Source organism: Sinohyriopsis cumingii, chromosome 13 (assembly GCF_028554795.1).
Source record: "Sinohyriopsis cumingii isolate HCF-2022 chromosome 13, ASM2855479v2, whole genome shotgun sequence".
In the NCBI taxonomy this organism is placed as follows: Eukaryota; Metazoa; Mollusca; class Bivalvia; order Unionida; family Unionidae; genus Sinohyriopsis; species Sinohyriopsis cumingii.
Genome location: NC_142973.1, coordinates 43,193,195 through 43,219,508, shown reverse-complemented (window position 1 = coordinate 43,219,508; position 26,314 = coordinate 43,193,195). Strand labels below are relative to the sequence as shown.

General features: G+C 35.4%; 2 protein-coding genes and 1 long non-coding RNA gene across 4 annotated transcripts in view; 2 read left to right on the top strand and 1 right to left on the bottom strand.

The window, feature by feature from the left end:
- Positions 1–2,590, bottom strand: part of LOC149785308 (TBC1 domain family member 9-like) — a 113,886-nt gene extending 111,296 nt beyond the window's left edge. Inside the window, exon 1 of the mRNA XM_089979198.1 lies at positions 2,279–2,590. Coding sequence (XP_089835324.1) covers positions 2,279–2,322 — 44 coding nt within the window. The 5' untranslated portion in view covers positions 2,323–2,590. The remainder of the gene's footprint in view (positions 1–2,278) is intronic.
- A 157-nt stretch (positions 2,591–2,747) lies between these two features.
- On the top strand, positions 2,748–22,522 carry LOC149785306 (glutaredoxin-2, mitochondrial-like). Of its 2 annotated transcripts, none has more exons than XM_089979201.1 (3): positions 2,748–2,864; positions 11,679–11,962; positions 19,563–22,522. In XM_089979201.1, the coding sequence occupies exons 2-3, from the start codon at positions 11,723–11,725 to the stop codon at positions 19,665–19,667; spliced, it is 345 nt and encodes a 114-aa protein (XP_089835327.1). In that variant the 5' UTR covers positions 2,748–2,864; positions 11,679–11,722; the 3' UTR covers positions 19,668–22,522. The 2 variants fall into 2 exon arrangements, with proteins under 2 accessions (XP_089835327.1, XP_089835328.1); XM_089979202.1 differs by having other exon boundaries at positions 2,762–2,919.
- On the top strand, positions 11,969–16,257 carry LOC149785307 (uncharacterized). Its single transcript, XR_016425383.1, has 2 exons — positions 11,969–12,706; positions 13,909–16,257. It is a non-coding gene; the product is annotated as an uncharacterized LOC149785307 (long non-coding RNA).
- Positions 22,523–26,314: the final 3,792 nt, after the last annotated feature.

Here is a 26,314-nt window from a genome sequence, read left to right as displayed (position 1 = left end):
CTCACAAATGAAATACTATTCCACCAACTGAAATTATCATTCTTTGCATTTTATATAAGATCTAATACTGGACTTCAAAGAAATGTTGCTGCAGTTCACAAACTTGCCAGTAATCTTTAATACAGATGGACTAAACATTCTCATTCAAGGCAATAATGTAAAATACCTTTTGTTCTACTACATAAATCTAGCACCTCTTTAATTTATCTGTAATGAATTGGGATATTCCACTTTGTAAACTATGCAAATTAGCACAATGGGCAAGTCTACAACAGCATTCAAAGGACCTAATACATCACACTAACACTACTGTCAGCCAATTAAGTAATACATGAAACGGTAGTTGTTTACACCTGACTTCTTTACCTTATAATTGTTGTCTAAGCTACCCAAAGGATACTTACAAATGAGCTCACAGCAAGATTATTTACCATTTATATATGCTACTTGTCACAAGCATATACTGTAGTGGTGGGCATTTATTTCTTCCAAAGATGACTGAAATCATTTTTAAAACACAACTATGTGAGGGGAATTAGAAGTGAACATTCCTGTTTTCTGCATGATAAGTGTTATGACAGGTATGCACAAGTCAATTTAATATGATTCTGTTTTCCACCTTTTCATATTTCATTATTAAAGTACAGTAATTGCAATGTTTTGTGACAAACAAAAGTGAAAAAAATCCATGTAGGTCATTTTCAGGCACATGCAAGTCGAGTCAATGCTTATTAAAGTTAAGCCTGGGATTATGAAAGTTGAGTCAGGGCTTGTGATTTTTGTTAAGTCATCAGCCCTATATAAAAAAAATATCTTTGAGCTCTGCTTTGGGGTCTGGGATTTTCTTTTAAAGAATAATTTTTGTTTACTTGAAGATCCTGGTACACTTTACAATAGAAATATTGTGAAGCCTTCCACAATCCCATATTTTTAACCCATACAAGTATAAATTAATTCAGAATTATAGAATCAAATGAGTCTGATTTCACAACATTACACTGCTGTCGGGCATTTCTGCGCACCTAAGGTTTTCGTTTCCAATATTGAAGCAAAACGCATACCGAATTCGAGTGATTGACAAAAATAAAATACAGCAAAGCTTACCATTTGAAAAGATGCAATTGTCACCAGAATATTCTGTTCAAAATATTATTAATTTTGGACACAGAGGATACCACCCCTCTGTTTTTCTGACTCGTGATATGTCGGCCTATTCTGCACATAGCTTTTAAAAGATGTAATGTTTATCCATCGGGCTACAGAAATGAAATATATTACTCTGGACTGTTTCTGTCAGCAGTTCAGTCGAGTAATTAGGTCAGGTTTATAGCTAGTTTTACAAAATTCAACGTAAAAATGCCAATAAATATTAAGCAAACTAAACCGATCTTGTAAAAACGTTAATAAAGTTCAAAATTTTATGAAAAATAAGCTATTACGTGGAAGAGAAACAACAATGAATAGGATGTAATGTATTTATAACATCTTGTTGATGGGGAAAAATTACTACAGAATTTAGAAACAGACTTTACGCCAGGGAATTTGTTGAGAATTTATGTTCTAGCAGCAAGTAGACACGTTGGGTAGCAGACGATTTTGTACGTGTGGGACAACTTCTTGCAATATTGGAAACTTGGATTCAAATGCAGTTTTGTTTTAAGGTACACATTTTCATCTTTTATATAATGTATTTTATTTGTATGATTCTAAAAGATGCATAGTAAATTAAATTTTCTGGGTTACAGGTTCAAAAAGGTCATGGAGTGGGTCTTCACGTTGCCATTTAGAAATCACATCTTTATGTGCATTTCGAGTCTAAATGTGGGATATTTTTGTACACTTTATGAATATCTCTTTTCTTAATTAAAGTACGATTGTTCTTTCTGGAAACAAAATGGATTTTCGACCCAAAATAGCACGTGATCCAATGTTTACAGAAATGACGTATCGTTGCGCAGAATTACCCAACTCGCAGAATTGGCCGACATGGCGGTATACGAGGATGGCGATGGGGATGGGTTGACATGAACTTTCCAACGAATATGTACAGCATATATAATAAATTATTTCTCTTAACAAATTGAAGCACGAATATTTTTTCGAGGTATCTGGGGGCTAGTTATTTTGTTCAAAAAATCCCAGCCCCCCCCCCCCATTAAATAGTCGGTCCTTTGAATGCTCAATGTTTAAATATGACACGGTAATTGACTCAAAACCTTTTTTTTTCCTCGACAAAAATGATTTCACGATACAATCGATTTTAACAACTCATGCGTACCATAGAGCGTTGGCTAATAACACTTCATCGGGTTTAACCCACATTGTTTTCACAAAAGTGGTGTATATATATCAACATTTAGTGTACTACAGCTGATTGTAGGATGATGATGACAACATCCGGAAATGTTTGTCTGCCATTATTGTTGTAGAGTATATTTCTCCGTTTTCGCCTTGGAGCTCCGCTTTGTTAGCCTGGTACTCGGATTTCTTCTCCAATACACATCTCTTCGTATATAAGATGAGGATACCAGACGATCACTTTATCTTCTCTGATTTTTTTTGTGTTGTTTTTGTGTTTTTCTTTTGTTTTGATCTCGTACAAACGAGATTTATATTTAATAATTTGCAACATATTCATATCTTTACATATTATCTTCATTAGTTGTAAAACAAGAGTTTTAAGTTTAAAAATATCAACATTTATTTGTTTTACTTGAATATAAAAATAACGAAATAAAAGCCGCACAATAGTTTTTGATCCAACGAGATTTGCTCAAAAAGCAGACAACAGTCAAAACACCTTGAAGTATCTTAGTCGGATTCAGTTGATAGTGCAAGTGGATTCTCGAAAAATAACACACCCTGTATGACATTTGTTTTTAATGAAGATATATCGATCCATATGGCTCTTGAAAAGGCGTAAACCAGCTTTATTTATTTAGCTTTATTGCGTGAGAGAAAATGCTGGCCGCGATCCCAAAACCACCCGAAACCACAGGTGTTCGACGCGAGCTTGATTTTGAGAAGAAAAATGCAACAACAGAAATCTGAAGGAAAAGAATCATACAGAGTGACAAAAATACCTTAGATTACTCCATGACCCGTTCTAACATAGGACCCTCTCTATCATACTATATAAGAGAGAAGGTACGTAACTGGAGAACTCGCCCTGGGAGAACGTGCCCCAACATATCTGTAGAAGTCGCCCCAATTGGTTGGAGAAGTCACCCCAAAAGTTGTCACCCAGATAACCTTTTTATAACAGAATTAAGTCATTTTTTACGTGATTTATACTTAGAATTTTATATATACGCGATCACAAAAGATATTAACTGGTAATCATAAAAAGCAATATCATAGTAACATTTCTAAGGACGAAATTAAGTCTTTATATAATCTAATGAATGACGACAGTATAGTGATTAAAAAGGATAAGTTACGAACACTGACAAAAAAGAAGAAATGAACTACATGTTGGGCATAATACAAGCGATCTTTCAGAAACCGTCCGAATTCTGCGCATTAGCCATGATGATGAACTCGGTAGTGACCGCAACCGCATTTTACTGAGTATTCGTCAATGATGCTTTTTATCAAGTTCAAGTATCATTCATCAATGATTAGCAAATCTCAACGAACAATCAGATTAAATTGTCCAGTTAGAGAGATGATACTAAAACCCTTTGGCTTATTGACGGTCATCACTAATTAAGTCAATTTCGGGTTATAGAGGTCCATGCCATAAAGTCATCCTAGGATGACTTAGGTTATTAGGTTGGAACCCTGTCATACATAAAACTGCAGACATCACATCATGCTTATGCCCTCTATTTTTCCAGATAAAATGCATCTTAATTGAAGAGCAGAGCAAAAGGGACAGATAACACTTATTTTTTCATTAAGTACAGAAGTGGAGTTGATCAAATGGAAAAGTTGAAAAATTGCAAATTTTATAGATTTAATAAGTTATTAAGTTGAAGACAAACAACAATAAATAAAGCCTTAACAATCATGTGGCAACATCTCAGAATTACTATATATGATCCGTGGGGTGAAGTTTCTGAAGTTATGGGCTCCATGGTACATGTAGCTCTTTTCACCGGTTGTCATGTGCACGCACTTGTCCCAAGAGACAAAAATCGCACGTTTTGGAGCCCATAACTTAGTTTGGTACAACGCAGAAAAGTCGATGATGGCTTGATGAATAGAAAAATATATCGGGAGTAAAACAAGCCATATAGTATGGACGTGTACTTTTAAGACTGAAATAGCAGAAGGAAATCGAGGGTCATGGGTGGAACGAAGTATTTGGATGTTATGTACCTTCTCTCTTATATAGTATGACAGAGAGGGTCGTATGTCAGAATGGGTCATGGGGGGTAATCTAAGGTATTTTTGTCACTCTGTGATTTTTTTCCTTCATATTATTGTTATTTTTTTCTTCTCAATATCAAGCTCGTGTCAAGCACCTGTGCTCGAAATTAGTCCTACAACGTAAGACACATCATCTGATGTTTTTGTTGGGGGGGGGGTTGATGGACATGGCACTAAAACAAAAACAACATGCACTATGTCCTACATTGTAGGACTACACCCGAAAAATGCCCCAAACCACCCAAAATCTGCCGAAATCCACCACAAACATGATGTAAATTAAATGAAGCATACCGAAAACCACAAGAAAACATTGGAAACATTACTATTTTGTAGAAACAGACCACAACATAGGCTGCATTTATTTTTTTACATTGGATATAAACATTGAAACAAGGGAGACAAATGTTACTATATTCATCACCAGTGCTAGTTATCAATTCAAAATGGACCCATTCAATACGTCTCAAGTAAAAACAACCTCATTGTGAAATAAATAATGGGCCATCAGTGCCATACATACCAACAAGGATGAAAACAATATTATTTACATGACATTGTGTGTGTGTGATTAGGATTTTTAACGTAGCTTTAAAAAAAATTCAGTCATGTCGCTATGATGTCTGCAGTGTGGCAGTTTATAGTGATGTCTAGCACTAGGGCATCATGCCACAGACATGTAGCATGTTGTCCCACCCAGTACATTATCCTGACACCAGGCCGACCAGTCCTAACACTAACCTTTTAATGCTGTGCACGTCATGTAAATATTTTAGCAGTATACAAAGGTGTTAGAGCAACAAGTAGGTCTGCATTTTTTCTTCTTCTGTCAGCGGAGACCAAAGTTGTTTGGCTGTATTCCATACTGAAGCTTGACGCTGTGTTAACCTCCTCATCAGTTCTGGCTTATCGGACACTCACTGGCAATTAATAAATTTATTTTGATTGACTTTGGTATGCGGATGGAAACTGAAATCCCTCTTCTTTTGACTTAAAGCATTAAATCTTTCAGAACACTCACTTTTTAGTAATAATCCCTGTCAGAACAGAACACCTATGTATGCATCTATTAATGACCTTATTTTTAAATTGCTTACACATGCGTGGTAAGCAGTATCATTCCAAGGCAAGAACGACTTCTGGAAACCTTCTGGTGAGGAGTGTATCACTTGGAACTGACTAATGCTTGGGAAGGAACTGTGGTTATGTCTAGCCATCACAGCAGAATTTTGAGAGACAGAGACACGCGTGTCAGAAATTTGAGATTGAGAGAACGATAAATAAAGTTATAAAAAAATCAAAACTGTAATGAGCTGTAAAGATATGCAAAATAATAATAATGATAATAATAATAATACATACATATATACATACTATTTGTTATTATTATTGATTTTAATAGGATTACAGTTTTTATTTTAAATTTTTTTTATCATTCTCGAGATCTCGAATTTCCGACACGTCTCTCTCTGTGTCTCTCAAAATTCTGCCGTGATGGCCAGACCTTATCACATTTCCCTCACGAGCATTAGTCAGTTCCATGTGATACACTTCTTGCTAGAAGGTTTCCAGTGTTTTTTTCTTGCCTTGGGGTGATGCTGCTTACCATGCATGTGTCAGCAATTTAAAACTATGGTCATTAAAATATGGTATACATAGGTGTTCTGTTCTAACAGGGATTATTACTACAAAGTTAGTGCTCTGAAGGATTTAATGCCATGGGTCAAAAGAAGAGGGTTTTTAGTTACCATCTGGATACCAAGGTCAGTTGAAAAAAATTTATTAATTACTAGTGAGAGTCCGATAAGTCAGAACTGATGGAGAGGTTAACACAGCATAAAACTTCAATATGGAATACTGCCGGACAACATTGGTCTCTTATTGCTCTAACAAAGGTTGGTTCACTTTTTATTAACCACCAGAACACCGCCATTTTGAAAAATAATGCTAAGAACAGTAAGCATTTCTTTATAAAACTCCGTTTTTGAAAATAAAACCTGGAAAAACTATTTTTAAAATTGAAGGGTTTACTATAATTTTGAAGTTATAATGTCAGAAAGATGTGAATGGTATATTATCAGAACAGTAAATCAATGTTGCCAGAGAAATTTGACAAGCTCACCAAGATAGAATTGTGTGTGGTAAAAAAAGAAAACTGTTGGCTGTGGAATTGCGATTAAAGGATAGTACACAAACTGCATTCGTTGTGAGTTAAAGAATTGCAAAAGTTATCTCAATCTTATTAACGTGAAAGACAGCGAAATAATTCCAACCGAGTATGATTTTATTAACTTTAGAAACTGTTGCAGTGATGCCAAAGAAGATGTGTACATCGAGGATTGGTTGCACTACGACTTGCATATACAAACCTTGTGATTCTTGTCTTTTCTGCTGATGTTTTTGTGCACCAAATGTTTTTAAGAGGAAGTGCCAATTAATTTATAAGTGCCAGAGCCATATAGTGTGTGACAAATCTATGAACTGAGCTTGAGCTTCACTATATAATCTGTTGATTAATTTGGGTATTTTGTGTTGTTTCCAATCAGCAACCTGCTTAAGTTTATTATTTATGGATTCTGAGTTGTTGTTGGTCCAAAGACTCCTGATAGTTTTGTCTTTTAGTGGTTGGTACACAAACATTTTAATTGTTTGACGTATGAACATTTTGAAGTGCTGTGCGAAATTGGGATATTGTTTTAAATATATTACCAGATCTTATTTTGCAAACTCAGTGTTGTCTTGACTGAATATTAGGCCACTGTCTTCATTGAAGATCATACAAAGTATTGATTTTGTGACAAGATTGTCACATCCATGTTTATGCAAAGAGTGCGGAATGTTGTCTTTAATATGCTTATTGCAATATAAAAATTCTGCATTACAAAAATTGGATCTTAGAGCATTTGTCAGAGATTTTTCATCTTCCATAACCAAATATAAACTTATCTCCAATTTTTTGCGAATATATATGTAATTATAATCTTCTCATCTTCCTTGCATAAATGAATCCCATGCGCAGAAGACTGCTTTATCATTATCATAAATTTCAAGCAATGACAATAACATTCTTAAAATGCAATGACATGAAGTGTAAAGTAAATAATGGATCAGCAGTTATTTTCACTTCAGTTTAGAAAAAACGAATTAGTACTATTACATGATTTCTAAAAACAAGAATTTATATAAAACGTCAAGAAGAACTACAATATATCACTATAGCCCTTAGCGACAACCAATTGTTAATAATGACGAACAAATACATGTAAAAATATTTGTAATATCGTGCATATGTTATTGTTTTCATTCTTGTTGATATATGTGGCACTGCAGGTTCATTATTTACTTCACAATGAGGTTGTTTTTACTTTGAATGTATTGACTGGGTCAGTTTTGACTTAAAAACAGCACTGGGGATGAATCCAGTAACATTTGTCTCCCTTATTTTCATTTCCATCCGATATAAATACTAATTGTGGCATAATTTGTCATCTGTTTCAACAAGATAGCAGTCTTCCAAGTGTTTTCTTGTGGTGTTTGGTATGTTTCATTTGACTTGCATCATGTTTATGGTGGATCTGGGCAGGTTTTGGGCAATTTAGGCTGGTTTGGGGCAGGTTTTGGGTGAATCATTTGGCCCTTCCCAAATAAATCTACTTTGTTTTCTTCTCAGATGTCCTGGACAGGGGCGGATCAAAGTGTGGTGTCTGGACCCATCCACCTGCTAAAAAAACCCAAATCCCCCCCCACACACACAGTGAGAGAGAGAGAGAAACGTACAGGCACTTGTTCCTTGAAATTTGACCATCATTTTAATCTTGTGCATTTTTATAGTAAAAGTCACAAAGGTCATGTAGGTATTCAACACCGATTATTTCAGTAATGGGAGTCATTTTATAGAATTTGATTCTGCATACCTTTAAGTGGCAAGTATTCACTTGATTTAGATTCTAATACATCTTCATTCCTTTTGGAAGGTCATTATTTAGATGCCCCGAGAAGTGCATATGGCAAAATCAATGTTAAAGTACTTAGACATTTTTGGACGAAACGAACCTAAAGGTTTGATCCAGTACAATCCAGATTGAATGTCACTCTGTGATGTCACTGAACGCTATGCATAGTGATAAACAAATTTGTACTACCCTATATTATGACAATTTCACTCAAAGTGCTTTTTTCTTTACCCAAGTTTAGTACATGGCCACCATTGTAAAAGACTGTAGAGATTGATAATTTTTGTCAGGAAGTTTTGTCATGAAAGTTGAGGTGCAGATGATTCAGAAATCATAATTGAATAGTGTCATGTTTATTTAATTTAATTGTTTGTTAGTTTTGAATTTTTTTAAAATTCCATTACATACTATTGTAATGTAACCTTGTTTACTGGGAAGGTAAGTGAATACTATATTTGTAATTGATAAAACATAGATTTAGCTTATGACCTTTATAAAAAAATGATTGGTGATGTGAATATGTAGAATACAGTCACTGAATGTACTGTTTTAGTGCTTCAAACTAATTTGCATCCTGCGGATAATCAGGGACAAAAAAAAGTTCCTGGAGAAGGTTTTAATTTCAGTTTATTACCATTATCGACAACTTAAGAAAATTATATAGTTTCAAAAAGTTATTTATCAAGATTCTCTTAAAGGATGATTGAAAATTTACTGTCAAAGTAAAATTGAATATTATCAGATATATAATCATAATGTTTTGATATAAATAAAAAAATGTAAAGGCTGCTAATTTAATTATGATATATTATGTTGAAGTATGTTTCTCGTAATTATGCATAAATTATAATAACAAGGAACCACCTCACAAAATCAGTAATAACAGCTTCAGATAGAACATTATAATGACATTATAATGCAATACAGTATTTTAAACAGTGATATTGATATAAATATTCATTGTGAATCACGTTGCCATCATATGTTCACTAGCAGACTGGCTGCCTATTAATGTGGGAAGTTGATTTGTCATGTCAGAAAAGGACTTTTATGAAGTCTTACTGATTGGAGAAAGAGAATTAGTGAGAGTGTTTTTTCATGGTACACCTATACCTTAATAACAACAGGGTCCAAAAACATAGCAGCTTCAAAACATGGACTACAACGTTAGAAATAGAGTGAATTACTGAGGGTTGTCTGAACAATTAAGAGAGATGGATAATTGACAGGGATTACACTGGGGGATAAGTTAATTTAATCATTTAATAATTGTGTTGAAAATATTTGTATATAAATATCTTTTTCTAATGAAGTTCTTGACTTTCTGTATAAATTGCTTTTTTTTGCAATATATACAACCTTTGAAATTTTGTTTAAAACATTGCTCTAAATTGTTTCATCATGCATCACATATGTACCAGCAAAAACATTGTGTATTCTGTCACTGCTTTTTTGCATGTAAATGTGCATACATTCTGGTGTTACATTACATTCAGAATAAAATAAAAAGATTTTCTCTATTAAAAAAGAATCATACATATTTAGAGAAACAAAAATGTCAAAACTTGATTTTGGTAAAGATTTGCTATATTAGTAAAATACTGAAGCTGTGATTCATTGCAAGTTATAGTGTATTGTTTGCTTAACCTTCAGCAAACTTTTGAGTGCCAATTCAGGAATTTTAAGTTCACTATAAACTTTGGAACTCACTTATGCATAATAGACCCTGTTTGTGAGTCTAAACTTTTCATACTTGAATGCCTTTCTCTTGGTTCCTTTGCTTTAATTACATTTACTAATGAGTATGATAAACCACTGATTGAAAGTTAGATACTTAAGTTAATGTTATATGTACTTAACAGTATTCAAATAGGCAATTGGAATGATTTGACTTGACTTACGACCATGACTGCTAGCTCTTACACAGGTAGGCTTTGCTTTAACTACCTCTTTACTCATTTGATATAAAAGATTAATTTATTGTGACAATACAACTTTTAATTGATTGTAACAATGCAGCCAACTCCAAGATCAAATACAGTTGGTTCCCATTTAGGTTCTCACAAAAATGCTTGTGGGCATCACTGTGACAGTTGATGGACACTTGTTACAATGGATTTTAAGAGGACATATCACATATTTCACATGACAAAATTTATTTAATTAATATTTCGTTATTAAAGTGTTGCTGATCAGTGTTTTCTTATTATATTGATTTTTACAGTTTGTTGGGAACATACTACTAAAGTATTACAACTTTTACTTTTCATGATGTTGATTCTAGATCTCTTTAAACTAACCACCGTTTTTGATGGTGAAATGAATGATCTATCAAGGTTTCATGTACTAATTTTGATAGTAATTTTCTTCATGTTCAACAAGTAGGAGCCAATTGTTTTGGTATAAAGTTGACAGTGATCAAGTTTAAAATAAATTGCATTTTGTTTTCTTCCTCCAGTAAATTTAATGCTGAAGACATTCTAGCTTTTAAAGCATTGCTGAATATAAAATTACCATTTTGCAGTAGGGATTTTTTAAAATTTGTAATTGAATCTATATGGTGTAATATATTTTTCCCAAAATGACAGGCCCAAGTACATCCCATTCCTAATTATCAAAGTAACCTGTTGGTCTAAGAATAGGGGTCATATAAAAGCTAGGAAAGATATTACGTTTCAATCAAACAGAGCTCCAAAACTCTGTGAACTGCTGTTAGACATTTCCATTAGGATCAGTTGTATTCCTGTAAGACATTGGCCCTGACATGCATGATTTGTACGGTGGGGTGTTGGGGTAGTCTCTCAATGCTTGAACAATCTGTGCTGTACAGCATGCTCCAAGGTCAGTCGATCCTGGAATAAGTGGCCAACTTTCCAAGAGTATCTTGCATAGCTGATAGCTCATATTGACACTGTTGTACAATTCATAGTCTAGTTGCATTTGTAATTCTTTATTCACTCTGGTGCTTTTTTTTCCATTTCAGAAGCCTATATCGGCTCAGTCAGATGCTTGTTTTTTTTATATAAAAAAATGTTTACTGCCATTTCATTTGGTAGCCAAGGAATGCTGAAGTTGGTTAACATGTTTTACATTTCCTCTAATGAAACAAATATGTTTGATTACATTTGGCCTGATGTATCAAGTCATATGTATTTCATTAAAGAAAATTAAACCTTTGTTTAGCTGAACATGGGCATTCATTAATTACCATCACTTTTCAGCCAGCATCTATCTTGAAAATTTTTGTGCAGTACTTGTCATGTGAATGATATCAGGCCATATTGAACTATGTTTTGCTATGCCTTTTCCTACACCTGAAAATGATTTACAACCTTTCTTTCATAATTTCAGATAGCCATAGATTTACTCTGGTGTGAGTTGCAGCAAATTTTTAGATGGGTGTTTCCAGCAGTTCCCCAGGGGTCGACTTAAATTCTGTTGAGGCCAAGTTCATTAGAGAGAAAATAGCAGAAAACTGTGTAGTGATTTTCTCTAAAACCCAATGCCCATACTGCACACAAGCCAAAGGCATCTTTAAGAATCTTAATGTTTCCTATGAAGTGGTGGAACTGGACAAAATTACAAATGGCCATGAAGTTGGTGCTGTACTAGTGAATATGACTAATGCTAGAACAGTAGGTTCAGTTTTCCATTTTGATTTCATGCTGATATATATTCAGAACTACTAAAGGCCACCTTCTTTTGGAGACCACCTGACTTAAAAGATCCTATTTTTCGCAGGTTACTGTCAGTGGTCACACTTTGAGGGTTAGGGGGTCCACAGATGTACTCATACAGATTTTAGTTTACTTTTATGAAGTTGGATGTAATTGAAGAAACTAAAAATTGTGCTACATATTTGCTCAGTATATAACTGAACTTAAATTTAGCCAGTTATTCTTTATAAACTGGAAAGTGATAGTTCAAAATGGAAATAATGTGAAAGTTCAGTCCATATTTTGTAATCTTACATGAACTGTCTGTTTATTTGAACTTGAAATTAAAAACCTGAATTTTAAAACATGCTGGAATTTCAGGTCTATCAGTAAATTTCATCAGTTGTTCAGACTCAAGTTACTGAGAATGAAAGTAAAACCTTATGAGTCTTTACTGACTTGTCTGTGATATCACAGTTCTGTTACTTGTTTAAGCAGACTAAATGCATTTTGACTGCCAACAAAATAGTTCAGCTGCATTCACAGTTTGACTTTTATCAGTTCTTAACAACAGTTTTCTATTTGCTGGATCAGTATGCTTATAATTGGTATAATCAATATTACATGCCATTGTGATAAATGATAATCATTCTTAATTAGCTGTGTCAGTTTTATAACAAGTATTAAAATTCCAATAAACTATTGAATGAACATAAAAATTATGTTTAACCCTTTACCTCATACAAGCGTCTTTGGACGCCTCTACTCCATTCGCATGGAAGCTCCTTTTGACGCCGCAAAAAGATTCGCATAGAAGTGCCTTTTGACGCCTGCAGCAAACATCAGCCATTTTGAGCTAGTTTTTGTAGTGCCACCTTCGGGGAAAACCCCCCTATTACATACTACATTCATTTCTGCGAATGACAATTATGTCAGATCACGTGGTCACTATTCATGCACTGGTCGATATCTGCTATTTAAAGTAACTGGGTCGTAATCTCCACTCTCCAAAATGACAGCTGTGGATTTCATTCAGTACGTAAGAAGTTTTCACGATTAGAATAACAACCACGAAAGATTCAATAAATTAGGTAAAGTCTCTGATGCTGATGTAGGCAGCAATTAGTTTTTATAAATTATCAAATTCCGATGACTTAGTGATATGGACGCACACGAAAACCTTGTAAATTTCGAGTATCGGAAATGGCAGCTATGGTTGGTCATGTGGCCTCATGGACATGACGGTGAACGAGTTCTCTCAAGATTTTGAAGCACATAAAAAAATTCTTCTGTGGAAAATAATTACACAGCTATAACAATCGGACATTACTCTTAAATTTTTCCACATATAATATATGTGTACCAAAAATGTAAAATGGTTAAAATTGTTGTTAAATGTAACATACACTAAATTGCTTAACAGTTCACAGGCAGGATTTCATTCAGTACTTATGAAGTTTTCATAATTAGAATCACAACCACGAAAAATTCAATAGCTTAGGTAAAGGCTCTGATATTTATGAAAGCAACAATTAGTTTTTATTGATTATCAAATTCAGATGACTTAGTGATGTAGACGCAGACGAAAAACGTGTAAATTTCGAATATGGGAAATGGCAGCTACGGTCAGTCACACGGCCTCACTGACATGACGGTGAACGAGTTCTCTCTCGATTTTATGGCACATAAAATATTCTTCTGTGAAAAATAATTACACAGCTATAACAATCAGACTTTACTCTTCAATTTTTCCACATATAATAGATGTCTACCTAAAACGTAAAATGGTTAAAACTGCTGTTAAACATAACACCACTACATTGCTTAACAATTCACAGGCATGCCTATGCGGATGCGGTCTGCTAGGTAACAGGTGTTCTATTTATAGCGTGCTGCACTTTGTCACTATGCTCTATGAGGTAAAGGGTTAATAGAAAGAATAAATAAATAAAAATAGGTGTTTTCTGTATGAATCAGTTACTCATAAGAAATAAACAAACTGAACTAGTTAAATGTCTTAGATTTAGTTTTTTGTCAGTCTAACCAACTAAAATAGCAACTTATGTGTTTCAGCATCCTTGGTAAATAGAACATTTCAGTGTAGTATGACTAAAGTTTGGCAAAAACAACATTGTTACAGATAACTTAGCATGCTTGAATAGCATGAAATATGCATCATCAATACATCTTGTTATATTTGCATATTAAATGAACTGTTAATAGACAGTTTTAATTATCATTCCTTATTAATACCCTAGAATCAGAAGAGGTTGTCATTAAAGCACCACATTTCCTCATTTCTGTTTTCATACTGATTTGTACAAAAAGATGTGACTTGTTTGTCATTACATCAGTATAATTGGTATCAGCATCATTAATCATTAGTTCTTCATATATATATATATATATATATATATATATATATATATATATATATATATATATATATATATATATTGCATCATTGATATACCATGAGATGTATACATTTTTCTTTACAAGGCAACTAGGCTTGCCAAGTTAACTTTTAATTAAAAATTTGTACGAGTTGTACATGAAAGATAGAGCATAACATACTATACAATCACATATATTTTATTTATATCGCATACAAATACACATACTAGCATTTCCAGCACAGTTAAGAGTGACTGCAAACAACTGTGCTTTGAAGGAATGAATGAGCTCTGCACAATCCAGTCCAGTTTGTCTACTACAAAATGTAGTTCAAAACCTTTTGCAAATAATCACAATCTCTTTTGCAAACGGATGAGTTGCTTCTGTTAGTTTTTGAACTTTTTGAACCATCTTGTGGGAATTACGTAAGCGAGTTATATGCTACTCCAATGTCATTCGAAATTGGCGGGAAACATTGTTATTCTGGGAATTACAAAGGAGCTTCGGAAAGGAAGCTATTAGGGACCGGAGGAGGTATAGGAGACAGAGAAGGGAAATACCCTGGTACAGTTGGTCCCGAGTCTCTGTTAGATAAGAAAAGGTGAGAATGGAAGTGGAAGGGTGAAGGACGTGGTTGTTGGACTGAAGGGGTACTGGGTACCAGTCAAGAAATACTACAGATGAGTAGAAACACAGGACAGGAGGAAAATCTATCACACTAAGTCAGATGATGAAATAGGCCGTCACTTGTTCGAGTGAAAGACGAGTGATAGGGTTCTGAATATTGAATTTCATTTGAGGAAGGATTATCTGTAATTGAATGGCATTAAATTTGTTTATTTGAATTTCACCTTTGTGTATTCAGTAATTTAACTGTCGGCATCGCTGACTGGGGGCTCAGAGCTTTGCATCTCTATCACTACTTCAATTTCTACCAAAAATGAGCCAGGGTGGGTCTTCTGTAATAATTAAATATAATACTGGGAGCACCCCACCCCAACCTAAGGTAGTCTACGAGACCTCTTTACAAAGAGAGACTGGTAAAACATGCTGACAGATCATAAGAGAAAGAGAGACAGAGACAGAGAGAGAGAGAAAGATGTAGTGATGGGGTTGGGGAGACTTACCATAAAGGCATTTATTCATTGCCCATCCATATGTTTCTTTAGTGATTGATTAGTCTGCTGCCCTACCAACCCACACAATGATAGAGAATGGTTGAGGGAGGGTAGAGCAGCCTTTGGACATTTTTAATATTAAATAATATGTTTTAGACCCATATTAAAAAGTTTTATAAAACATGAAGAAATAAAAAATAACAAAATATTAAATAGATTACAGTATGTGTATTCCTCCTTGCAAATAAATGTAGCATACGAGTCTTTACAGGCTATTGCAACTTTGTATCATTGGTACTATGAACATGTTTATGCCTAACTTGAAGAGTCTTAGGTTCTCGTAGGTTGCATGGTTCATGTTTAGGTGCCCTTTTTTCTCTCACTCCACATCCCTGTATTACCTTCCATACGCATGAGAGAGAGGATGTTGATGACATTCTGCACCATTTTTAATTCGTTTAGAATATGGGAATTTATATTTTTTTGTTATTTTATTACAATGCTAATGATTAATCCGTGGAAATTCATCACGGATTTGGTGAATATAGAAGTGATAGCCTGCTGTTATAGCTAATATAACCTAAAATGGGTCAATCACAGTTTGATATATACCAATAGTGTTGGTACATACATGCCAACCATTATGCTTTTGGCATACTCATTATGCTTTTTCCCCACCAGATTACATCTTATACTTAACACTGTATGGATTATGCTTTTATGATACATTAAGAATTAAAATAAAAATAGAGCAATAAATAGTTGTGTTTGTCATTTCTATTAACTTTTTAATTCCACTCATCTTTAAAAATTGGAGAATATTCTAAAAAGAAAGACTGCTGCTTGAGAATTTGAGAATAGCATAATAGCTAATTTGTTGAGCATGGACCTATATGTAATTTTCTAATTATATATATATATATATATATATATGGCCCATTTCAAAGAAAACAGACAGGTTTCTTTAATTTTAAACTATGCCTTACAGACTCATCATATTAATATTCAAGTTAGGTAGCAGACCAGTCTGTACTTTTAAAGAAAATGCAGAATCTCTGATGATATTTGTTTAATTTATAGTTTGTTGTGATAAAAGAATACAGTAAACTATAAGATTATAGATATCTGCTGTCAAAGACTTGTTTTCCACAGCGTTTATTACTTACTGTTGAATAATGTTTTTTAAATTTCTTGAATATATAAACCATATAGTCAATTTTAGCATGGTTATGCATAGGTATGCAGATCCAGGTTTCTGAAAAAACTTACTTCACCAAATTAAAAATGATAGCAACAGACCTTGAATGAACGAGCTCGGTTATTATAAGCTTAAATCAGTAGTTCTTAACACATTAACCCCTAGTGATGACTTAATGGGGCAGGAGGTAGTTGCCTACTGCCGAGCTCTGTAGCATCATGGTCATGCATGATACACTAAAGTGGATGGTATTATAGAAAGGTAGACAGATGTAGCTCTACAATGATACCACATAATCTGGAATATCTTGTTGTACTGTAAAATATTGATCAAAAAACCTAATTTTTTTGGACCCAACTTTTTTTTAACCCAAAATTCCCCCGTGGTCGGAATCCGTTTTTATGTCTGGATTTTAGACTTTTTGTCTCAGATCTAAGGCAAACTGGTATGAACTGCAAACAGACAGATGAGCCTTTGCAAACAGTATGATAAGATGGGCATTTGGAATAAAATGTGTCTCCGTTTAGCAAAAAAAAAAAAAAGAACTCCAACTTTTACACAACTAGACGGTATGTTATTGAAAGATCACCGGGGATTTGGTGTTTTTGGACCTATTCAGAAATAGCTTTCAAAATGTGTTCCCTACTTGATTTTCAGGTGAAAATGACAAAATCCTCCAGGGGTTAATGTGTTAACCCAACCACAAATTGTGTATCCATGCTGTTTTGAGTTGGTCACCAAGATCAACCTTAAGAATCTGAAATTTCCTACTCAAATGTATCTTTAGCATTTGATGGGCCACCAGGAAACACCACAGTTCTTATCTGGGTTGTCACCCATAAAGGTTAAGAACCACCAACTTAATATCATTTTCAGTTTGAGGTACATGATTTATTTAAGGCAGATTAAGTTACACACTGAAAATTCATGTGCAACTTGGTCATTTTTGTCAGCCATCATGGATCATTTTCAGCAAGGTATTATATATATGAATGGTACAAGGTTATACTTCTACTAATTTGGCCTTTGTTGTAATGAAAATGTTTGCAAAGAAGAAATCTAATACTAGTCATACTCCAAGAACCTTGCAGATTATTTTTTTTAGTACCTAGTACAAAGCTGCAGATGAACCTGATTCTTGTGAGACTGTTTGAGAGAAATGGACCTAATTCTGATGAAGAAAACAGCACATCAAATAAACTGGAGTGCAGAAAATCATTTGAGTTGATTAAGGATTAAATTAAAAGTGAAATAGTGTGGTAATATGTTTCTTCTATATGTCGGTATTCTGCTGCTGCAAAAAAAATGTTTCATTAAGGATAAATTGGTAATCAGCTAATTAAATAAAATAATTATAAACAAGAAACTGTAGTATCTTTGATTTCTTCTTGCTGCACACAGAATTATAGATTTGTTGAGAATAGATTTTTATATAATAGTACTAACACTTCGCAGTGAATGAGCAATAGCAGTCTGATATAATTTGTATTGGTAAAACAACAGACATAATGCTCTAATATATTGGAAAGCAAACAAAAGTCTCATTTTTGGAACTCCTGTTTTTAGGACTGGTGCCTCAACTTTTGTTAAGAAAGGTGTCCTGGTTTCCAACTCTACAAACCCTGGTGAGAGTTCATTGTTGTAGCCCTTTCACACTTGAAAATTTTGTCAGCAAATTTTAACAAACTTAGAAATGATGATGGTAATGACCAGGGTTCCCCAGGACACTGCGTGAAAATTCCAGCAGCCAAGACCTCTCTATGAATTTTTTTGGGCAAATTTCTGTTTTATTTGATTTGTTTCTACAAAATACATGTCATATGGGGGTTATCAAACAGAGTCCAAGTGATTGTAAAGGGGTTAGGTGAAGTTACTGCATCAACATCTTAGTACCGGGTACATAAGGAGCTCAAGACACATGGTAATTGATTTTTGGTGTCTTATCATTTTAATCACAAGAGATCATGTGTTCATGATGGATTTTGAGTCCTTGATTAAAAGTTGGCAATCATTTAGCAGAGTTGAGATAAAAAGAAATGACAGACAAAAAATGATTTTGGCAAAAACAGTTTAGTAAGTATCTTGATTTTTTTTAATGGTCTTGTTTACTCATTGTTGTGTTTAAGATGATTGATGTTAAAGTTTAATGATTAATAATTGAGCTGTCCCTTGCTCATGCTTATACTAGTGTAATGCAACTCTGGTTAAACATATTAAGTGGCACTTATGAACAACATTAAAAGTGTAAAGACAAACTGTATAAATCAAGATATACTTCAGATGCTGATGAATGTAAACACTGTTGATTCACTATGTAAGGAGGATGTTTGTAGAGCAATCAGACAATGGTTGATATCAGGACCTGGAGGAAAATGTTGCTTTATATTAAATATTTTGATATCCATATAAACACACAAGTTATCTTTTCATATTTGAAGTGCAGTAATTGCAGTGTGACAAATAATAGTAAAACAATGGGTCAGTTTTGGGCATATGGAAATTGGGGTCGGGACTTGTGGAATTTGAGTCAGGGCTTGTGATTTAAGTCCTTATGTTTAGGAAGAGTTTTCCTTGAGCACTGATTAAATTTTCTTTCTTTTATAATAATGCTATAAAAAACAAAATTCAATATGAAAGAGCTCTACCTATATGATGGCATTTATATTGGTGACAACAATACATTCACAATTTTATGAATTATGGCAGTGGAAAAGAGAGATCTCTTTATTGGGACTATTATTTTTAGAGTTTGTGCTCTGGACTGCAACTTTAAAACTCTTGTGGAGAACATTAATGAAGTACAATCAGATAAAGGTCTTCTGCAGTGCAGTTGATATGCTTATTCTGTTTTTGTTTTTCATTGCAGGTGCCTAGGGTGTTTGTAAAAGGACAGTGTGTTGGGGGAGCATCAGAGACAATAGCTTTGTACAAAAGTGGACAGCTTGCCAAAATGGTGGAAGGATGTTCTTGACATGCATGAAAACATACATAATATTGTCAAATATATTTTACTTAGCCAGTTCTTAATTTCCATAATTTTTCTCAACCCCTCATTGGTAAAATTTGGTCTTTACATTTGTACCCAGACTATAATTCAATGCCCCAACCTCCTGGCTGTTGGTATTCCTCCTAACAGTTTTAAAAATGAAAAGCCTCAATGATGTAAAGAAATGTGCCAAACTTGGTCATTTCATTCATTCATTTATAATTTCCAACCAGTTTGTTGCCAGGGGGTCTCTAACAGTGTCATGTTATTTGCATTTTAGTCCAGACAAGTTTCATTGCTAACACGGTATCCATATTTGTTTGGGTAAGTCTTTCATTTTTTTCAGGCAAGGGGTGATGTAGTTCATCATTTCAATAAGCTCCAAATAATTCTGTAAATTTTGATAACTGATGGAGTTAAGTCCCTCTGAACCCATGTGCATAACAGTTCACCTCTTTTGTTTTTTTTGTTTTGTTTATTTTTTTTATTCAGTATTGGGTGAAATATTGAGACATTGCAAATATTGGATGCAAACAACATCATTTTACTTTGTATGTATGTATGTGTAGTCCTAGGATCATCACCTCTTCCATGTAAATGGAATTTTAAAATGGAAACAAGATGACAGTGTTAGAGACCCCCTGCAAGAGCTGGGTTATAAACTAAAAATTGATGAATGAAATGATTAAGTTATGTGCATTGGTTATAATTCCTTTAGGCTTTTCATTTTTAAAATCTGGAAGGGTTGGCAAAAACATTAGTTTCTCCAAGATTAAATGTATATGCTACACTTTCTCTCTCTCTCTCTGGCCTAAGTGATTAAAGCATCCACCTCGGATGCGGGAGGTTGCAGGTTCGAACCCCGTCCAAGTCATACCAAAGACTTATAAAAATGGTATTTGCAGCTACTTTGCTTGGCCCTTGGCATTAAGAGGTTAGTGTTAGGACTTCTCAGCCTGGTGTCAGGATTAATGTGACTGGATGGTACATGGTGCTACATGTCTGCTGCGTGATGCCCCAGTGCTAGACATCACTGTAAACTGCCACACTGCAGACATCGTAGCGATATGACTGAAAAATTGGTAAAGCGATGTTAAAATCCAAATCACACACACACACACTCTTTCTCTCTGATTCTCTCTCTCTCTCTCTACACACACTCGTATGTCCAATCAAAATAAAGTTGATCAGGAGCTCTTCTAACTGGAGTGTCAGACACCTGTATATTGCCATAATCAGGCTGCTCTCTTACTCTTCGCAATAAAATGGTTCAAACAATCAACAATGTTTAATTAATATAATTTTGAAAATGGGCCCAAGTGTCTTGAATCTCAAGAGTTGCCACACAGCAATACATGCACAACTAAGCCCAAGAGATTTTACCTGGAGTAGCTTAGAGCCACAACTCAGTAAGAGGAATATATGAAAATAATTGCAGTATCATGCAGTTATATCTCTACCTTATTCATGCGATCACAACCCCAAAACGAAACCCAGGATCACAGTCTCAGAATGAGTATTCATTGTCCACTTGAGTTTGCCTCGATCAGGCAATCCTTTAGTATTTGTACACCAATCCTGCTGTGCAGAGTTGCTTTCATGTTTCTGTCTCAGCAGCCAACATTGGAATCCATTAAATGCTCAAAACACCCAGCTGCTTGAATGATATTGGCTAATGCAGAATCAGTGGCAAAAATGACTGGCTACCTGTAATATGACAGCAGTAAAGAAGAGTTTCAGTTCCTGATGACATTCAGTTGTAGATGAGCTAGGTTATATGGTGAAGTTAAAAATTACTCAACTTCCGTTTAGACAGAGTTATTTATCCCTACCATCTGTAGAGTATGTAATTAGTATATCTAGAAACATTCTCTATCTTTCCTAAATTAAAGTGCTGTTGGAGAGCTGTGCATCAGGTTTAATAATTTCTGTTATCTGATATTTAATACAATCTATGTTGTGGTCAGATAAATTAACTTTTAATTCTCTTTTAGTCCCCCATCATATTGTTTGCTACATTTAGTGCAGGTGATTAAAAAGATGTCATCACGTGTGGTAGGTACATAATCCTCTTAGTTTTGATTTATATTTGAGGTTCTTAAATTTGATTCTAAAGATTTTAGATTTATCCATTTTCCTGCAGAAAATTCAATTAATGGTCTCGCAATCTAATACTTGGTTTGGGAATGCTTTTCCCATTAGGTCTGGATACTTGCTAGAAAACTTGGCTCATATTAGTAAGTTACTAAGTTCATAACCAGTCCTTTGTGCAAATATTGGTTGATCTTGAAAAATCTCTGGCAGACTCAGTTTGAAAATAGGCCAGAGATTTTTAATTGCATGTTGGAGGAAATAATTATTTTTATCATATGTGAAGAGAACCAGTATTGCACTGAGATTTTTTGAATTGGTTTCAGTAGATCTGAACAATCTAAACCGGCTTGCTTTTCGAAAAGCTTCTGTTAGAAATGTAGTAGGATAGCCTCTTTAATAATTTGAACTAGGTTGGAGGCATGTTTTTTGAAGTCCGATTGTTTAGTACAATTGTTTGAAGTTAACAATCACAGCAACTATAGGCAATTCATTGAACGTAGAACATGACAGCAAGCCTGGTGGAGCTATATCACAGTCGGATGAAATTACACATCAACCATATGTCAACCCTGTTGACAATCTTATGATTCCTCAGATCAGTTTGACACACTTGTGTACTTTACTTGAACTGATAATTTGTACAATAGCATGGCAGTATTATTTATTGGATTACAGAAATTAACTTTGTGGTTCAATAATATAGAGAACAAAGTGTCTGGAAATCAAAAATAAAAAAGTCATAAGAGTTTTCTAGTCATTTCTTTATTTATAACCCTCATTAAAATGAGATTTCTCTATGTATCCAAAACCTGGTGCAGAGACATGGTTTATTTCAGAACCCAGATTCCTCAATAATAAGTGTGACAGCAAGGGTCACATGGCTTTACCAGTATCAGTACTGGCATCATTGGCGACACAGGTAACGAACCTCTCACTGACATAAAGCAATCAGTTGATCATATGAATCAGCCTGAATTATTCCCTCAGTTGAGTTGCAATAGTAACAAAACTGGTCAGGGATAACGGGCGACTAGAAAACCCCAGCAGATGGGAGGGAAGGCCTCCACATCCAGTCAGTCATCATCATCCCTAGGTTATATGGTGAAACATGACTTAATGCATTATTTACTAGACCAGATCATTACTCTTGGAACAAAACATTATGAAGCTAATACAAATGATTCTGCAATGCACTTGTTAGCCCTTTTGACTTGCCTCACTTGGCACTCAACATTAGGATGTTAGTGTTTGGACTGGTCAGCCTAGTGTCATAATATTGTGACTGGGTGGGACATTATGCTGCATTTCTGTGGCATGATGCCTCAGTGCTAGACATCACTATAAACTGCAGACATCATAGTGATATGGCTGATTTTTTTTTTAAAGCTATGTTAAAAATCCAAAACACACACACAGACACACACACACACACAAATGCCCCTTTGACATTGAAGTTGAGGTCACATAGAAACTTTGCATTAAAGTCTTTTCATTTGCTTATATTTCCTGAACCTTGTGATAGAAATTCTCTATGTAACACGGTTTTTGTTCCTGGATAGTAAGTGTTGTTTCATAACTGCTTATGCCTAAAAAGTGTAGAAAATGGCTGTTATTCCCCACAAACTTTGCTTTTGTGACCAGGACAGTGATATTTTGAAATTTACCTATTTCCATTGAGAAAATGGGTGAATTTATATCTTTTCATTCATATAAAGTCAGGAAGTAACAAGATCTGAATCAAAATTAACATGTATTTATACTAAAGTAATACAAAAATGACCACAACAGATTTAGAAGTGAGTAATTTTTTTAGATTTATGATTATACTGTAAATCACTTTCCCGAATCAGCCCCCAAATGAAATCTCCCATCATGTTCTTGTTACACTGTCCTTGGTAGCGTCATTCAGAGTCCATTATGTCCTGGTGGAAGCACTCCACATAGTTTTCGGTCTTGTGAGTGCCCAGGAAGCCCTGAACCACTGCAGCAAAGCTGTTCCAAGCCACTTTCTCCTTACTAGTGAGCTTCTTCGGGAATTCATTGCACTCCAGAATCTTCTTTGTCTGTGGTCTGATGAAGACACCGGCTTTGACCTTTGCCTCAGCTTGGGGAAGAAGTCTTGAAGGTACTTGAAGGCTGCTGACTCCTTATCTGGAGCTCTAACAAATTGTTTCATGAGGCCCAATTTGGTATGCAGTGGTGGCATCAGCACCTTTTGGGGGTCTACCAGTGGCTCCAACTTGACGTTCCTCCCTAACGAGAATTCTGTCCACTTTGGCTAATCCTGCCTGTGGTAGTGCGCCTTGGTGTCCGTGCTGTCCCAGAGGCAAAGATAGCAAGGAAACTTGGTAAAACTGTCTTGGAGACCCATCAGGAATGCCACCATTTTGAAGTCTCCTGTGACCTTCCAGCCATACTCATCATACTTCAAGGTGTCCAGCAAGGTCTTGATGCTGTTGTAATCCACTTTGAGGTGCACAGAGTGAGTCAATGGAAGAGATGGGTACTTGTTCCCATTAAGCAGCATGGCTTTGAGGCTCCTGGAAAAATATCTTTAATACGTTTAAAATCGTTGGTTTCTGGCAAAAGTAGTGATATCGGAGGTGTTGTGAATAACTCTTGCAGTTACAAACGATCGCAGAACGCAATATCCGAATCCAATACATTCTCTGACAAGAGGATACCATCGGTTGAATGATAGTCGCAACAGCCAAAGTAGTTCTCTGCGTTTGTGATGAGCTTCTGCTGCAGTAATGGCCTTAGCAAACGTGAGGCCCAATTTGGATCATTTTGGCGGGGCCCCCTGGGTTTACACGCGGCATTTGGAAATAAGCTCTTAAACAAGTTTTATATGATATTGAACTTAAATTTTCTTCCATCGCTTTAAAAGTACTTTCTTTCTATAGATATATTTTTTACAATTACTAAAGCGTGGGGCCCCTGTGAGCGTGGGCCCTGATTGGACAAAATCGGTCCAATCAACCTAAGGCCGGAGTAGCATAGTGGGATACCCTAGGGACAATGGGACTTTAATGTTAAACTAGGAGGGTTGTATCCTAGGGACAATGGAAATTGAACGTGGGGAATTGTAACATGGGTGGGACTAGAGGGACAAAAAAGGATGGTGGCTGTCTAGGGACAATAGGAATGGAACAGGGGAGATGACGTCACAGTACTGACGATTAGCAACAATATTGCAGGGAGCTGACCTCAATCAGACCCAACAGCGGTGGTGGTGGGGGGGACCTAGAACACTTGGCGGGAACGGGACTGATGAAACAGAGACAGAGATAACACAGACTATAGACATTACACAAACAACTATACAACACACTAAAAAAAATTTTAGGGAGGAAAGCAAATCTTTTCGAAGCATATGTGTGGCCCTGAAAAGGACCTATGGGTTTTTGTTAACATCATTCCGTTAACATAGAGAGCAATGCATAGGTCTTCTTCTCTTCCTCAAACTTCTTCTGACTTCTGGTCAGTAGATAAGAACCCTCTTCAAACAGCTTTGTCTCTTCACATAAATCCTTCTTTTCCAAACACTCGTATCCGTGATCCTGATAATTGTCCATGATGATTTCACATACATGGGTAAATCTGTACGGAACAGCATTGACGATAGGAGAGTAGATGATTCACCGTTTGTCCACATCTTGTGACGAGAATGTTTTTTATAGGGAAAGGGCGGATCGAAACGGATTGAGCTTATTCACCAATGCAATCACGTGTTACAAAATTCAGTCACAACAAGGAGCCAGTCTTCCAATCCGATGAGAGCGGACTGAGACGTCACATTCCCTATATAGATGTACTAGCGGCTGCGCGCAGTCAATCCATGTGACACGGTTTTCAAACATGACGGAAACTCAGAAGACAATGAATTGGGGTGCACCGGTCGTGGACAAGAAGCGATGGTATAGAGTACATTGACGTCTTACCGCACTTGGTCCAAGTGTACAACCAATCTTACCATCGAAGCATCGGACGTGCTCCCCCCTCAAGAAGTGACTCCCGACAATGAAGTGCTCATTTTCAAGTGCCTGTTTGGTACGTCCCCAACAATGGCTGTCCCCAAGAAAAGTGAAGTGTTGCCAGTAGGAGATTGGGTGCGCATTGGCAAAACCAAACGCACTTTTGACAAAGGTTACTTACCCAACTGGACCACTGAATTGTTTCGTGTCACTGGACGAGTGCGTGGTTATCATCCTACCATACATAAATTGGAAGGCATGAACGGGTGAGTGTTAAAAGGAACGTTTTACTTTCCCAAGTTACAACGCGTCACCAGAAAAAGACGAAGAAGCAGACCCTATCCTGTGGGAATGCCTGCAGCCAGACGGGTACGCAATCTTAGACAATAAAAGATTGCCATCACTCCTCGTGCACAAAAAACAGCCCTTTTCAGGGCTACCCAATACTCTAGAAAAGAGGCACGAATTCAGTTGCCAATGGTATGTTAGTAAGTTTTAAAAAAATAGAGGTTTCCGTAGCTTGTCAAATTTTTAATCAATGTTTATAAGTAAAAAAGTGAG

What these genes read in the sequence shown, in the direction of transcription:
- LOC149785306 (XM_089979201.1), top strand. Translation starts at nt 11,723, where the DNA reads ATGGGTGTTTCCAGCAGTTCCCCAGGGGTCGACTTAAATTCTGTTGAG. An exon ending in ATATGACTAATGCTAGAACA is followed by an intron (nt 11,963 to 19,562) that starts GTAGGTTCAGTT and finishes TTTTCATTGCAG; the next exon opens with GTGCCTAGGGTGTTTGTAAA.